Raw genomic sequence first — 17,888 nt, forward strand, 5'->3', positions numbered from 1 at the left:
GGTGCTGCAAGGCTTGATGGATGAGTTTGGAAGAGTGTGTAAGAAACGGAATCTAAAGGTGAATGTAGGGAAGAGTAAAGTGATGGTCTTTGAGAGAGGTGAAGTCAGTGAATGTACAGTAAGGTTGGATGGTGAGGAGGTGGAAAATGTGAGTACATTAAAGTACTTGGGTAGTGTGATGAGTAAGGATGGAAGTTTAGAGGATGAAGTGCTTGAAAGGGTACAGCAAGGAAGAAAGGTTGCTGGTTCCTTGAAAGCAGTGATAAGAAACAGGAAAGTGAGCATGGAAGTTTAAAAGTTACTACATGACAGCCACTGGAGGCACAAGCCAGTGCAACTCTGTGCTGGTACCAAACCCGGATAAATGGGGAGGGTTGTGTCGTGGAAGGGCATCCGGCGTAAAAACCCTTAGCCAACTTAATATGCGGAGCACAAAAGGAATCTTCATACTGGATCGGTCGTGGCCCAGATCAATAACGACCACCACTGGTGCTGTTGTCCAACAGGGGGCCGGTGGAAAGTATGCGACTGTTGGACAAAGGAAGGAGAGGAGGAGAAGAGGAGGAAGACAGTCCCAGAGGAAGCGGGAGAGAAGGGAGAGTAGAAGAGTGGAGATAAGAGTGGGATCTTTGAATGTGGGCACAATGATGGGTAAAGGGAGAGAGCTGGCCGATATGATGGAGAGAAGAAAGTTGGATATACTGTGTGTGCAGGAGACAAAATGGCAGGGAAGTTGAGTGAGGATGATTGGAGGAGGGTTCAAGTTGTTTTACCGTGGCGTGGATGGGAGGAGAAATGGTGTAGGGGTGGTAGTGAAGGAAAAGTATATAGATAGTGCATTGGAGGCGAAGAGAGTGTCGGATAGAGTAATGAGTTTGAGGATGGAAACTGAGGGGGTCCTGATTAATGTCATCAGTGCATATGTCCTGCAAGTGGGGTTTGACTTGGTGGAAAAGGAAGAGTTTTGGAGTGAAGTAGAGGAAGTGATTCAGAGCATACCCAGGGAGGAAAGAGTGGTTATGGGAGCAGATTTGAATGGGCATGTTGGAGAAGGAAATAGTGGTGATGAGGAGGTGATAGGCAGGTATGATGTCAGGGAGAGGAACGCTGAGGGTCAGATGGTTGTTAATTTTTCAAAACGGATGGAGATATGCTGCAGTAAACACTTATTTCAGGAAGAAGGAGGAGCACAGGATTACGTATAAGAGTGGGGGAAGGAGGTCGCAGATAGATTACATCCTATGCAGGAGATGCAATTTGAAAGAATTCAGTGATTGTAAGGTAGTGCCAGGGGAGAGTGTAGTAAGACAGCATAGGGTGTTGGTTGGAAAGATGAGTCTGAAAGTGAAGACAAGGAGGAAAGTGAGAGCTGAACCAAGGATTAGGTGGTGGAAGCTGAAGGAGCAAGACTTTAGTAGTAAATTTAGGGATGAGGTGAGCCAGGTTTTTGGAGGCTGGGAAGACGAGGATGGATGGGCAGTGATCTCAGAAGTGGTGAGGGAGAAAGCCAAGAAGGTACTTGGGGTGACATCGGGACAGAGGAGAGAAGACAAGGAGGCTTGGTGGTGGAATGAGGAAGTACAGGATAGCATAAATAGGAAGAAGCAGGCAAAGAAGAATATGAATAGACACAGAGACGAAGAAAACACTCGGGAAAATAAGGAGATGAGGAACATAGCCAAGAAAGAGGTTGCTAAGGCAAAAGAAAATGCATACCAGAAGCTGTACGAGAAGTTGAATAGAAGAGAAGGGGAAAATGACCTGTACCGATTAGCTAGGGAGAGAGACAGAGCTGGGCGAAATGTGCAGCATGTTAGAATGATAAAGGATGCAGATGGCAATGTACTGACAAGTGAGGAGAGTGTACTAAGAAGGTGGAAGGAGTATTTCGAAGAGTTTGTGAATATAGAAAGTATGAGAGAGGAAAGGTTGGAAGGGTTGGAGGTAGTGAGTCAGGAAGTGCAAGAGATCAGCAGAGAGGAAGTGAGGAATGCCATGAAGAGGATGAAGGATGGCAAGGCAGTGGGCCCAGATGGTATACCAGTGGAAGCATGGAGGAGCTTAGGAGAGATGGCTGTGACGTGGTTTACCAGATTGTTTAACAAAATCCTGGAGGGTAAGAGGATGTCGGAGGTGGAGAAAAAGTATTCTAGTTCTGATTTTCAAGAACAAGGGTGATGTGCAGTGCTGCAGCAACTACAGAGGTATAAAGCTGATCAGCCATGCAATGAAGATATGGAAAAGAGTGGTGGAAGCTAGGCTGAGAAGAGAAGTGAGGATCTGCAAGGAGCAATTTGGTTTCATGCCAGGGAGAAGTACTATAGATGCCATATTTGCTTTGAGAATGGTGATGGAGAAGTACAGAGAAGGCCAGAAGGAGTTGCACTGTGTGTTTATAGACTTGGAGAAGGCTTATGACAGGGTACCAAGAGAGGAACTGTGGTACTGTATGAGAAAGTCAGGAGTGGCAGAGAAGTACTGTATGTGAGGGTGGTGAAGGACATGTACAACGATAGTGTAACAGCAGTGAGATGTGCAGTAGGAATGACAGGGTTTCAAGGTGGAGGTGGGATTGCATTAAGGATCGACTTTGAGTCCCTTCTTGTTTGCAATGGTGATGGACAGATTTACAGATGAGATTAGACAGGAGCCTCCGTGGACAATGATGTTTGCGGACGACATTGTGATATGTAGTAAGAGCCGGGAGGAAGCTGAGGCAGAGCTTGAGAGATGGAGATATGCACCGGAGAGAAGGGGAATGAAAGTAAGCAGCAGCAAGTCTCAGTACATGTGTGTAAATGAGACAGATGACAGGGGTACCGTGAGGCTGCAAGGTGTAGAGGTGGCAAAGGTAGATGAATTCAAATACTTGGGGTCAACTGTACAAAGTAACAGAGAGTGTGGTAGAGAGGTAAAAAAGAGAGTGCAGGCGGGATGGAGTGGGTGGAGAAAGGTGACTGGAGTGATCTGTGACAGAAGGGTCTCTGCAGAAATGAAAGGGAAAGGTTATAAGACTGTAGTAAGGCCAGCCATGTTGTACGGAATGGAGACAGTACCACTGACAAAAAGACAGGAGGCACAGTTGGAGGTAGCAGAATTGAAGATGTTGCGTTTTTCACTAGGAGTGACGAGGTTGGACAAAATTAGAAATGAACATATTAGAGGGACAGCGCAGGTAAGTCAGTTTGGGGACAAAGCTAGAGAGGCGAGACTGAGATGGTTTGGACATGTGCGGAGGAGGGATGAGGAGTATGTCGGGAGGATGATGCTGGAAATGGAGTTACGAGGCAGGAGAAAGAGAGGAATGCCAAAGAGAAGGTTTATGGATGTAGTGAAGGAGGGCATGCGGATGGTAGATGTAAGAGAAGAAGATGCAGAAGACAGAGTAAGATGGAGAGGGGTGATCTGCTGTGCCGACCCCTAAGGGGAGAGCCGAAAGGAGAAGAAGATGATGACAGTATTGTGATACCAACTCTAACATATGGAAGTGAAGCTTGGACATTGTTGGAGGGACACAAGTCAAGAGTGAGGGCAGGGGAAATGAGTTATGTATGAGGAGCCTGTGGAGTCACATGGAGAGACAGGATGACAAATGAAGATATAAAGGAGCATTGTGGTGTGGATGTGGATGTGATAGGAAGCGTTAGGAGGAACACACTGAGGTGGTTTGGCCATGTGGAGGGGATGGAGGGTGAGAGACTGATGAGGAGAGTGTATGTGAGTGAGGTGGAGAGGGGGAGAGGGAGGGGGAGGCTGAGGAGGGATGGAGTGGAAGAGGTATATGAGAGAGAGGGGTGTGAGTTGGGAGCAGGGCAGTGCAATGGCGTGGGACAGGACGACGTGGAGGCGATTTGTTTGTGGCCACCCCATTCGGGATTAAGGCACCTGGCAATAGCTAGATAGATAGATAGTGTACCGATGCTCACTTGTTGGCAAATTACAACAAGGAGGCAGCTGCGATGGAAATAACAGAGGAAGAGATGAATAGAGAGGAAGAGACTGAAAGCCCAGAGCAGCCAAAGGAGGCCAAGATGAGCATGCAGAAATTATCCCACTGCTTGTCCACCGTAACAGAGCTGGTAACCACCATCGAGGCCTACACCAGGACCATTCCAGTGGTACCTGAAATCCTGTCCAGCTTAAATGCTACAAAGTCTAAACTGTCAGAAGTGTATAATAACAGCATTAGGGAGCAGAAACAAACAAAAATAACAAGATATTTCCAGGAAAGACCAAATGTAGCAGATATTATTAGAGACTTGGATGTGTCTGGTACTGGGAATGAGGAGGAAGGAGAAATGGACGGAGAAGAGGCAGATGAACTGGAACCAGGGTTTGGCTTCGAAGGATTCAGCCTAGGTGATGGTAATTGGTCTTCCCCAGAAAGGCCCATGCCACCTTGTCACTAGCCACATCCACCCTGTACAGAAATTCACATGCCCTTCACACACGCATGCACATGCACACACAAATACACTCATGCCCACACCTAGTCACTATCCCCCATCCACCTTGTACAGAACTTCACATGCCCTGCAAGAAGATCCTTACCTAACCCCTGCATTTGATTTTCTTTTTTTTGTCAAATTTTCAATAAATTGTGTACTCGTACGTACATTTTTTATTTTTACCTGTTATTATCACCCAGTTTGACCTTAGATACAATGTAATGTAACCTAAAAATATTCTTCAGATCACTTTGTTAGGTATTTCTCGTGTTTGAGGATTTTTTTTAACAAGGTTAGGTAGGTAACCTAGCTGTCCCTCTGGAACACTTTTAATTTTTCACATAAACAATTAACTTCATATTTTGACGTTTCATACTTCGCGCAGTTTTGGTGGAACATACCTCCATCGAAGTATGAGGAAAGACTGTATATATATATATATATATATATATATATATATATATATATAGATATATATACAATATATATATATATATATATATATATATATATATATATATATATATATATATATATATATATATATATATATATATATATAAACACACAGTAAAACCTTGATATAATGGACTTCAGTAGACTGGAATTTGCTTTTAGCGGACTTGAGGAGCTACCGGAATAAATTCTTATACAGTATATCGGGAAAAGTCTGATAAAGCCAGAAGCAGTCTGGACTGCCTGACCACTTCAGCTATGTTCACCACAATATAGGTAAATAAAAGACATGTTTATCAGTGTGCAGTACAGTCTTATAATATATATTATACCATTTGATTAATGTAGTGAAGTTATAACACAGTACAATACCACAGTGGTAGTCAATAGGGTGGAATCAGAGGCTTTTCATCTCATTAACTCTCCTCCTCTTACCAGCTTCTTTCAACCTCTATCTCTTCGCTGCACTGTTGCATCTTTATGTCCTTTCTATCGCTACTTCAATGGTCACTGCTCCTCTTAACTGTCAGCATGCATTCCTCCACCTCTACAACGGGCGCGTAGCACCCATCTAGCAGCAAACTCTCATCCCTTTTCTGTCCAACTCTCTAATGCAAGAGTTAACCGTTCCTCCCAGTCCCAGTCCTTCATTTATGCAACAAGTCAACTCTGGAACCGTCTCCCTCTGTCTGTATTTCCTGCTTCCTATGATCTCCAGTCTTTCAAACACAGTGTGTCTAGGCATCTCGAAATGATCGGATCTTGAGTTTGGCTCTCTCATGTATTTTGTTTTTCTCTTGGAAGGAGCAGTTTTGCAGGCTCGCAGCCCTTGGTTCCTTCTTCCTCACATAAAAAAAAAAAGAACAGTTTAAAGACCGTTCATGCTATCCTAACTAATGTCTGATATATTGGAAAAAGTCCGGATTAGCAGGGGGAAGTCCGGATGTCGCTTTTATTGGAATTTTGCATTTTTCGGAATGGTTTGGGCCCCATTTGGTCCGTTATGGTGAGATCTTACTGTATGTATATATATATATATATATATATATATATATATATATATATATATATATATATGAGACGTTACCCAAAAGTTCCAGTTATTTGAACAGAGGGAGCCAACCGTTTGAAGTTTTGTCTTTTGCTGCTAGGAGGAGTCAGCAGCACCCCTTGTGCATCAGTGTGGCCCCGGCCGTGTCTGTGAGCAGACGTGTTGTTGAACTGCGCTTACTATTGTAACGTGTTGTGTAGGTGGTTTGTTGGTTTTGCAGTGGTGGACCAATGGCTCAGCATTGTCGAGTCGATGTTGATATTTTTCTTTGATATCCAAGGGATTGTTCACAAGGAATTCATCTCACCCAGACAATCTGTCAGCAGAAAGTTTTTCTATGAAGTTTTGCAGCATCTGAGGGAGAACATCTGCTTCAAATGTCCAGAACAGTGGAAGAACAAAGACTGGGTCCTGCATCATGACAATGCTCCTACCCACACATCTATTGTTGTCCGGCAGTTCCTGACTTAAACTAACACGGTATTCATTCCCCACCCACCCTATTTGCCTGACCTTGCCCCTTGCGACTTTTTCCTGTTTCTTAAGCTGAAATTACGACTAAAAGGGCGCCGATTTGACGCGATTGAGGAGATCCAGACAGAATCACAGGAGGTTGCTCAAGACCATCACGCCTGAAGCCTTCCAGGAATGCATGGACTCATGGAAAAAATGCTGGGACCAATGTATACATGCCCAAGGGGACTACTTCAAAGGCGACAGTGAGAACTAGGAGGTGAGGTAACTTATTTTCCTACAATATTCAAATTACTAGACCTTTTGGGTAGCACCTCATGTGTGTGTATATATATATATATATATATATATATATACTGTGTATATATATATATATATATATATATATATATATATATATATATATATATATATACTGTGTATATATATATATATATATATATATATATATATATATATATATATATATATATATATTTTTATGCAAAAAAGAAGGAACCAAAGGCCAGTAGCCCACAAACTGTTCCTTCCAAGAAAAAAGCAAAAACAATACAAAAGAGAGCCAAATTCTTGTTGCTGATGGACCAGTTAGGGATTAGATGATAGATACAGTAGTGTTACCAGGGGCTTGTGATAGGTTGATATTCATATTGCTCAGTGCAGTATGAGGCAGACGTTTTCTTTTGTCTGTCTAGTGCAGGTTGGAATATGATGCGATGGACCAGATGTGTGGGACCTAATGGTTTTTTGAAGTAGTTAGGATGTTGTCCAGAAGTGGTAAGGTCATCAGTGTAGGGGTGTGGAAGGTTTTGTCTGTTAAGTGGAGTCAGGATTTCAAGGGCTTGAATGGTGTAAGAATAAATTTGTAGCCTATTTCACAGAGAATTCTGTTGTTTAGTTCTCCTTTATCGTGTTTTCCTCCCTTCTTGAAATCTGAACCCTACCACCATTGTTTTGAGTGGGCAAAGATGTTGGGATGATGATGATGATGATTAAATAAAACATGTAGGTGGGGATGCCCACCATGCATTTGATGTATTTGTACTTTCAAGTGACTCTAAATTGAGTAACAAGTCAAATGGTTTCCTGCACTTCAGGAAACCACTTAGTGTGTTGGTGATAACCATACAGTATAGCTAAGTGGATGCCTGTAATTTAGTGGGTTCGGATGCTTCAGCTTGATGTTCCTCATAAGGGATTGCATCTAGTGGATGGCCGGGGTTTATTGCCCACATAATATTACTCAGGGGTAAGCAGCTGGTTACATGCCTTAAATGTCTGAAGTAAGCAGTCCAACCTTAGGCCCTCATGCTGCTGATGGACCGGTTAGGGATTAGGTGATAGATACAATAGTGTTACCAGGGTCTTGTGATAGGTTGTTATATTGCTGGGTGCAGTATGAGGCAGAAGTTTTCTTTTGTCTGTCTGGTGGAGGTTGGAATATGATGTGATGGACCAGATATGTGGGACCTAATGGTTTTTTGAATTAGTTAGGGTGTTGTCTAGAAGTGGTAAGGTCATCAGTGTAGGGGTGTGCTTTGATGTTTAATGCATGGAATGTGAAGTTTCCTGCCTTAGGATCCATCCCATTGCACAAAAGACCAAAAATGAACCTTTTATTTAAGGTTTGTATTATTGCAGTGATAGATATATATGCAGGGTATATGATGGCGAAGGAAGCGAAAGTTTGTGTCTTTGTTGGGGTGTAGCAATGTGCATCAGGTTGCATACATTACTAGGTGTAATATCATCAAATTGTATCATCACATGACAATGTATTACCACCCTTGTTGGTGTCACAAGTGAAACAGGGACACTGTTGGGTGGTGGTGTGATGAGAGGAGGGCTACTGCTGTTGTTGTTGTTGTTGAATATCTCAGTCTGTCAGGGTGAGCAGACCCCCCTGGGGGTAGGGGGGTTTGTCAAGAATACTCCCCCAGTATCCCTGCTTGTCGTAAAAGGCGACTAAAAGGGTTGGCGGAGGGTTAGTGCCCCTCCCTGGAAAACAACTAACTAAAAAAACAAACAATAAGCCTCGGACAAGGACTGACCAAACGTTGACGACCAAGGACCGGACAAAGGACATTGCAATTGGAACGTGGAATGTAAGGGGAGCAAATGATGAGGTGAAAGAGAGAGAGATTGTCCAGGTGCTTGAGGATGCGAAAGTGGATGCATGTGGAATAACTGAAACAAAATGGAGAGGAGAAAGTGTGAGAGAATGGGAGTATGGATGGGGTATATGTGCAGGAGTAGGTGAGAATGAGAGGGCAAAGGAAGGAGTATGTATAGTTGTGAGTAAAAGATGGAAGAGGAGCATAAGACAGTATGGATCAGTGGGATCAAGGATTGTGTGGGTAAAGTTGAAAGTTGGAATACAAATGTGGGCGATTGTGTGTGTGTATGCGCCAACGCAAGATCGTGCTAGAAGAGTGAGAGAAGAGTTCTGGACAAATGTAGAAGTGTGCATGGAAAAGTTTGGAAGGAATGATAGAGTGTTTTTGATTGGTGATATGAATGGTAAAGTTGGGAATGTGAAGGTGGATGGAATAGTTGGTGAGTGGGGTGTGCCTGCTGAGATAGATGAGAATGGGAGTGCGTTAGTGGACATTTGTGCTGGGATGGGTTTGGTGATAGCCAATACCCTCTTCAGGCATAAAATGATCCACAGGTATACATGGCGAGTGATGAGAAGGGTGGGTGGTGAACTGAGTGAAAGGAAGGCAATGATTGATTATGTGTGTGTGGATGAAAGGATGCGAAGATGTATATTGGATGCAAGAGTTTATAGAGGTTGGGGGAGTGGACTTTCTGACCACTACTTGGTGGTGGCCAGAGTTAAAGTTCAAGTAAGATGGAGGAATAGAAGAAGGGAAAGACGAGAGGAAGGAGTAGTTGCAAGGAGAGTGGAAAGGTTACAAGAGGATGAGAAAAAGGCAGAGTATAAGAGAGAAGTGGAGGAACGATTGGGCAAATATGAGTTGGAGCAGATGGGGGACGTGGAAGGTGTGTGTAGAATATTTACAGAAGAAATATGTGCAGCACGTGATGTGGTGTGTAGAAGGAAGAGAAGACGGAGGGGGGTGCAAGGAACAGTGTGGTGGACTGAAGAGGTGAAACGGGCTGTGGCACAAAAGAAGAAAGCATACAATGAATGGATGAGAAATAGGGGCGTGGAAGAAGTTGAGAGGCGGAAGAGAGAGTTATATGTAGAAAGAGAGAGGTGAAAAGATTAGTAAGAGAGAGTAAGAAGAGAGTGGATGAGGAATTTGGAAGGAATTTGAGTGTAAAGTGGAGGGACTGTAAGAAAATGTTCTGGAAAGAGGTGAAAAGAGTAAGACAGGGTGGAAGTGAAGTTAGCAGGGAGTGAAAGATAAAAATGGTAGATTACTAGTGGAGAAGGGAGAAAAAGTGAGCAGATGGAGAGAACACTTTAAGGAATTGTTGAACGTGGAGGATGGAAGTAATGCGAGTATAAGTGGCTGGGGAATGGCTGGAAGAAGGAGGGAGGTGAGAAGACAGGAAGAAATCAGTAGGATAGAAGTTGTGGAAGCAATGAAGAAAGTTAAATCAGGGAAAGCCCCAGGAATTGATGGAGTGTGTGGTGAAATGCTGAAGCATGGGGGAGAGATAGTAGTAGAATGGATGTGGAAGATGTGCAGATTGGCCTGGGAGGAAGGTAGAGTCCCGGAGGATTGGAAGTCAGGTATAATTATTCCCTTGTACAAAGGAAAAGGGGAAAAAGAAGTGTGTGGTAATCATAGGGGCATTTGTCTTCTTAGTATAATAGGAAAAGTATATGGTAGGATACTTATTGACAGAGTTAGAGAAAGAACAGAGAAATTAGTTGGAGAAGAACAGGGAGGCTTTAGGAAGGGAAGAGGTTGTGTAGATCAGATATTCATTCTCAGATCTTTAGTGGAAAAGTTTCTAGAGAAGGGAAAGAAGTTGTATGCGGCTTTCATGGATTTGGAGAAAGCATATGACAGGGTGGATAGACTAGGATTGTGGAAAGTGTTAAGAATATATGGAATAGATGGGAAGTTGTTGAATGCTGTGAAGAGTATGTACGATGGTGCGAAGGCTACAGTGCGTGTGGATGGTGAACTAAGTGAATTTTTCTCTTTGAAAGTTGGGTTGAAACAAGGATGTGTCATGTCTCCATGGTTGTTCAATCTGTACATGGATGGGGTAATAAAAGAGGTACAAGGTAGGGTAGTGGATGTTGGAGTGGCCCTGGTGAGAGAGGATAGTGTTTGGAAACTCCCTGTACTGTTGTTTGCAGATGATACCGTGTTGTTGAGTGAAGACGAAGGGGAGCTGCAAGGCTTGGTGGATGAGTTTGAAAGAGTGTGTAAGAAACGGAATCTAAAGGTGAATGTAGGGAAGAGTAAAGTGATGGTCTTTGAGAGAGGTGAAGCCAGTGAATGTACAGCGAGGTTGGATGGTGAGGAATTGGAAAATGTGAGTATGTTTAAGTACTTGGGTAGTGTGATGAGTAAGGATGGAGGTTTGGAGGGTGAAGTGCTTGAAAGGGTACAGCAGGGAAGAAAGGTTGCTGGTTCTTTGAAAGCAGTGATAAGAAACAGGGAAGTGAGCATGGAAGTGAAAAAGTTACTACATGACAGTATTGTGATACCAACTCTAACGTACGGAAGTGAAGCTTGGACGTTGTTGGAAGGACACAAGTCAAGAGTGAGAGCCATGGAAATGAGTTATTTAAGAGGAGCCTCTGGAGTCACATGGAGAGACAGGCTGACGAATGAGGATATAAAGGAGCGTTGTGGTGTTGATGTGGATGTGATAGGAAGCGTTATGAGGAACACACTGAGGTGGTTTGGCCATGTGGAGAGGATGGAGGGTCAAAGACTGACGAAGAGAGTGTATGTGAGTGAGGTGGAGGGGGAAAGAGGGAGGGGGAGGCCGAGGATGAGATGGAGGGATGGGGTGGAGAGGTATATGAGAGAGGGGGGTGTGAGTTGGGAGCAGGGGAGTGAAATGGCGGGGGACAGGGCAACTTGGAGGCGATTTGTTTGTGGCCACCCCAAACGGGATTGAGGCGTCTGGCAATAGATAGATAGATAGATTATTGCAGTGATAGATATATATGCAGGGTATATGATGGCGAAGGAAGCGAAAGTTTGTGTCTTTGTTGGGGTGTAGCAATGTGCATCAGGTTGCATACATTACTAGGTGTAATATCATCAAATTGTATCATCACATGACAATGTATTACCACCCTTGTTGGTGTCACAAGTGAAACAGGGACACTGTTGGGTGGTGGTGTGATGAGAGGAGGGCTACTGCTGTTGTTGTTGTTGTTGAATATCTCAGTCTGTCAGGGTGAGCAGACCCATCAACCATAGGGAAGCAGTTGCCCCTGCAGGGCCTTCCCATGCAGTGGACAGCTCCTTGCCACAGTGAGACGTGGGGAAGAGTGTGGAGGTATGGTTTCTGAATGGATACCGCATTTGTGTCCTCTCCACCAGTTTACCTGGGGCACCATAGTAGACTCCAAATCACCTCAAAATTTGTTTATATGATTACCACCCAGCAATGTAAATGGTTGCTGGAATTAAAGGAAAGCTTTATGTCTGTCACTTATTGTAAAACCACCTGAAATGGAGAGAAGAGTAATTACAGTGACAGGAAAGATGAAAGAAATAAGATGAGAGGAAGGCAGATACAGAAAAGGAATGATAAAGATCATAAAGTGAAGCAAAAAGTAGGCAGCATGGCACTGAGTGAGAGGATGAGGGTCGCCACCTCCTACCATCAGGTCTGTTGCTGAGAGATGCCAGTGTGTTTTTCTCAGCTGTGGTTGGAGAATATGAAGTGCAGTTGTCAAGGACACAGCTTGATCTGTGACTTGCATTCCCTCATAGACATAGGTGGAACTGTGGTCAATAGTCCATAAGTTAACTATAGACATTACACATTTCATACTCTTCTGAACTTTTTGAGTCTGGGATGATTCCTCCCATGACTATTAAAATACTTATATGTTTGTGTAATTGTCCCTTTCCATGGGTGCCTCTGAATCATTTGCTACAAGTGAAAAATAGGTTGAAATTACACAGCATGATGTGATGCAATACAACTCAGCATATTGTACATATGTGTAAATATACAGCAGCTTGGAAATATAAAACTAATCATCCCACAGATTATTCTGGGCTCGGCAGTACCAGCTGAAATTAAAGAAACGAGCAAGTGATATCCAGGCAGAATTGGTTGAAGATGAAGCCATTGTGGAAGACCTCTTGAGGGGTCTGCCAGCAGCAGAGTCTGCAGATGAACAGGTGGAATGCCCATGTTTTGTATACTTTTTTTTTTTTTTTTTCCCCAGGTGGAATGTCCATGTTGTGTGTGTGTGTGTATCATTTCGTATCCTATCCTCCCTCTGTACTCCACATACATTCCTCAGCGGTCCTATCTCCACTGCTCTTACTCTTGGCTTATCATTTTCATATATATATATATATATATATATATATATATATTTATAATAACCCATCAAAATATTTGATTTCATTCATCATTTTGAAAACTATTCCTGTGTATGTGACACTAGTTATGTAGTTACTGATAACCTCCTCCTCCTCCTACACCACCACCATGCACCTCCTTGGGAATCCCTTTAGAGTGAGATGGCCATGGCAGATTGACCTCCAGTATGTCGTGTCTTAGTATACATTTGTCACTCTCTTTGCTACTCGCAGTCACTCCTCTTCCTCTTCTCTCTCTCCCAAACAACTGGAGGCAAGTAGCAAAGCACCTACTCCTCAGTTTTGGTTCTGGTATGATACATCCTTTCCCCATTTCTGATGCCTGGGTAGTGTTCTGTGTGGTGTGATGTGTCTTCCTAATGGTGCCTTCGTTTGGACTCACTTTGAGTGGAAAAAATGCTGAACTTTTATTTTTTCCTTCACTCAAACAGTTTCCAGTAACTTTTTGGAGTATTTTTGTTATTCTAATGCATGGCTGAACTTTCAGCCAATAGGGGAGCATAATGGCAGAGGACAGGGTAATATGTAGGTGAATTATTTGTGGCCACCCTTTACTGGATTCAGTAGTTGCATGTTGTAGCTGGGGAAACTGAGGCTCAGCAAAAATCAAGTATCTTCCTTAATAATCCTTGTGTAGTCATTAAGCATTAATCTCTTCAGTGGGATAACATTACAGTATTCTTCATACCACCATATGATTTTACTCAGTGATTACCATATATTCATTTCTTGTAGTGAAGGAAGAGATTATAGCTAAATCAATCTCCTGCAGTTTGAAAAAATCTTTCTTAAGCTGAATAAAATCATGTGGAGATAGAAAATTAAACAAAAACTTGTTATCAGGTTGAAGGGGTTAATTCAAAACCTTCTTGTGTTGGGCTAGATGAAAGAGCGCCGTGCGGAGGGTGAGTGGCTGCGGGCGGTTTTGGGTGAACAGCGACGCCTTGAAGTACTCAGGGAAAGAGAGTATGACCTCCTCTTCAGGTGAGTTATTCATACCCTCACCAGTATTGCAACACGCAGTGAACAAAATAGCTGCAGAGTAGATAACTGTGGACTGTAATTGTGGAAAAAGGATACTGCAAAGTAATTCTTCATTTAATATGCTTTCACTTAGCACATGTTTTGCCGTGTTGTTTTTGTTTCAGTTGTTGTTGTCATTTTAGTATGGCCCCAGTGTTAACAGGACATGAACCTGGTGGACTGTAAACTATTCTGAAGTTACCTCTTTCTACAGTCACTTTATCCAGGGGATAGGGAGGGAATTGAGGGATCTTTGTATAACCAGTTATTGTATGTCTGTGCCTTTATCAAGCACCATTTTTCACTGTGAAGCTGTTAAATAACAGATTATCAAGTTTTACATGAAGCAACATTGTTGGCTATAAATGCCTTGAATCTGATGGCAGATTTATTATTTTATTTTATACTTTCACCAGACTAATTTTTTTTTTCAGCTCTGGAGAAACTTTAAGAACCGGAGGAGTTAGATATAGCCTACAGTAACCCCTTCACTATTAGGAGCCTGTCCTAAGCAGAATAAAATTATCTGGTGGTAGGAAAAATAACATATAGAAATGTGTCATGATACTGAAGGAGTTAAGATGTTGCATATTAACTTTAATATTTCTTGCATATCAAAAAAAAGACTCAGGTCAGGGTCATAGAGTGTGTCCTCAGGGAAAAGGGACTGAATAGAGAGACTGCTAGAGGCTGAGCAGTGTTAAGAACGATCATTAAGTAACCAAGGCGGATGCATGCTTGTTGGAGCCTTTATGAATGAACAAATGAAAAATTCCCACTTGCAACACCAAACACATTTTGATGCTTATTTGCAACCTGAATATGATTTCTTAGTATTGTATGTGAGAAGATAATCATCCTTACTGGAACGTAGCCCTCACTTAACCCCTTAAGGGCAGGTGACTTATCAGTTATACGACCATGTGGGGCGGCATATTTTTGGAAAAATAAGGTATAAAGGAATAACCCTAAACATGCATAAATAACTGAAAATGAATGAAAAACGAAGGTAAAAGGTGTTACTTATGTGGTAATATGCCTCGGCTGGTTGTAGGAGGAGCAAGGGAGGAGCGCGGTCAGGCAACTTATCACCAGGCACGCCTAGGGCAAGGCTAGTGGACTCTTCACTCATTTACTTTTTCTTCACCACAGAACACTAAATTTATCATTTATGCATTCTTTACACTGTTCAGTGTCTCCAAACTCTTATTTATGTGTTTTCTATTTTGCCTGAATACTTATAACAGTAAAACTTACGTACGTATATTCTATTATACTTGAACACTTATAACAATACAACTTATGTACGTATATTCTATTTTACTTGTTTTAAGGCTGGTAGGTAGAGGGCAGGACAGTAGGTGATGAGGATGCCATATTGGCAAATTTCACCAATAAATTAGAATAGAAAATGGCTGGACGTTATATAATGATGTCCGCCTCCTCATGCACAGCTGTTACATAATGTTGCCTGCATGTCAGGGGTTAAAACAATTTGCACTTGACACTCTAGCTTTTAGTAGCACATCAGTGGTGTTAAGTGACACATGGTAGGATCCTGTATTAGGCAAAGCATACCATAATTTGTATGACTTCAGTGGCATGTAGTTTATGAGAAAAAATTTTCCTTGTTAAAATCCTTCGATACTGGCTGCATGATAATGTTTATACAACTTTCTCTTCTTACTTTCCATGACTGTGCTTTGTCATGGCAGTGAGGAGGCAGAAAGAATGTGGCGTAAGCGAAAAAGTGAGTGGGAGAAGGAGCAGCGAGCAAGAGACAAGCTTATGGCGGATGTGATCAAGGGTCTTCAGCACCAGGTAGGGAGAAGATGGTTCACACTATAAGTAGGATGGTTGTGGGAATGCATAAAAAAAAAAAAAAAAAAAATGGTTGTTATAAACTACAATGAGCCCTTCATTTTGGGGACTACTGTAATTGGTGCCAAAATAATCTCGCCAAACCCTGTTTTGCCAAATCCAAGGGCTTAATTAAACGGGGAATATTTTAATTGGTTCTGAGGGGTCAATAAAACACTTGATTCTTCTTGTATTCCACTTTTACTTTATTGTTGAGAGGTAATAAATAATTAGTGGAGGGATGGTGGGTGACAGAGTGACTTGGAGGCGTTTTGTCTGCGGCCACCCTTTGCGGGATTAGGGCGTCGGGCTATAGATAGATAGAGATAGAACATATTTTTTTAATACTAACCAGTTAACAGAAATTGAGGTGCACTGATAGACTAAACTAGTATCCAAGGCTGACAAAGTCAGGCTAACGTCCAACTCCATGGCCCCCCTTGCTGGTCTCTCCTCCACCAGTGCCTCCATTGCGGCCTCTGCCTCTGCCACCATTTCATCAAAGTCGGTATTCATGTTAGGCTATGTCCATTTTCTTCCATGTCATCTTCCACATTTACACATTCAGTTGCCTCTGTCACTTGCTTATTTTCTTCTCATTTGTGGTTGAAATGGCGAATGATCAAATCTTATTTATGGTCCTAGCTGATTGGGCTAAATAATAGGGTTGCCAGGTTGGCATTTTTCAAGCCAAATATATCAAAGTTGGCTTTTTGAAAGCTTTGGCCTCATATTTTTCTGTTTGGCAGCAGTGGTTCATGATTCATGCTCAGGAATTATTTTTCAGTCGTGAGCTTTAGTTGCCAAAATACTGTAAAGGGTAAAATATTTTTAATTTTCCCACCAACTGCAAGTCCACCAGACATAAACCTGGCAAAATGGAGGGCTTACAGATCTTTAACCAGGCCAAAAATTTTCATGTCTTCATCTTGAATGTTGAAGTGTAACAAGAAATGAACACTAGAAAATGATGCTTGCATGTGTGTGTGTGTGTGTGTGTGTGTGTGTGTGTGTGTGTGTGTGTAAATTTAAGTGTAATACCTCCCCATCTCACAGCATTGGTGTTGTAAGCATCATGATAGTTCTTACAAGGGGTTTGGGATGTGAAGATTTTTACCACTGGCTTATTTTCATTATCCTGAAAGGAGAGAAACAGATTTGACTCCTGCCTGGGAATAGAACTTCCATGTCCTGCTTTGGATCCTGCTTGGAGGACCCTGGTCCAGCCTGGTGGGGCACTATTTCCCACGTGGGGACAGTCGCACCCTACACCATTTTTTACATTAAGGGAAATGTCTCTTTGGTGATCATCTCCCAGTTTCTCACACTAACTGGAGATGCTGAGAGCACTTCTGGGCTCCCCCAAATACTACATTTGCCCTGTTTGCTCCATACACATCACTAGCATAAGATATACACATGGATCACACGTGGATCTCTTCGGTGCACATCTTGTAGAGAATGGATCCACATCACATGCACTATATTAACAAATACCAGTCAGTGCCACAGCAAATGGGTGTGTGACAGGTCCATCCCATTCACAGACATTCCTTCTTTTATACCAAGCACACCTCCCCCCACCCTCTCCAACAACTCTCCCACTCTCACAACCACAGACATCACATCTTAGTTCCTGAGCATGAGCACAGGCACTATGCCTACAGCAGACACACATATGATGCTCACTGCCATGAATCCACATAAACTTATTACAGCTAAATGTTGGTGGACACCACAAAAAGCATAAGAAATTGAGCAATTCCTTCATGACCATGACATATACATAGCACTCCAACAAGAACTGACACACACAACGGACCTCCCAAAATTGGACAGTACTTACACATTCACTCAGAGAGAACTGAGGACCACAAAGGGGGCATCATTACATACATTCACCCATCAGTCCTCAACAAAGATGCAGCACAAACAACACATCTCTTTCCCAGAATGACACAACTAGGGTTGCCATACTTCCGGATTTTCCCGAACATGTCCCGCATTTAGGTGTCAAAATCTTCGTCCGGGATGAATTTTAAAAATTCTCCAAAAGTCTGGAATTTC

The 17,888-nt window shown here is 42.6% G+C and overlaps 1 protein-coding gene across 1 annotated transcript in view; it reads left to right on the forward strand.

Annotated features, from left to right (window-relative positions):
* LOC145394175 (trichoplein keratin filament-binding protein-like) overlaps positions 1-17,888 on the forward strand; it is a 112,278-nt gene that overhangs the window by 62,866 nt on the left and 31,524 nt on the right. Inside the window, exons 8-12 of the mRNA XM_080268158.1 lie at positions 573-608; positions 9,618-9,631; positions 12,596-12,731; positions 13,822-13,922; positions 15,677-15,782. Coding sequence (XP_080124284.1) covers positions 573-608; positions 9,618-9,631; positions 12,596-12,731; positions 13,822-13,922; positions 15,677-15,782 — 393 coding nt within the window. The remainder of the gene's footprint in view (positions 1-572; positions 609-9,617; positions 9,632-12,595; positions 12,732-13,821; positions 13,923-15,676; positions 15,783-17,888) is intronic.

The sequence above is a fragment of the Coenobita brevimanus genome, chromosome 26, assembly GCF_032717465.1.
Source record: "Coenobita brevimanus isolate Jiangsu-jjx chromosome 26, ASM3271746v2, whole genome shotgun sequence".
Taxonomy (NCBI): Eukaryota; Metazoa; Arthropoda; class Malacostraca; order Decapoda; family Coenobitidae; genus Coenobita; species Coenobita brevimanus.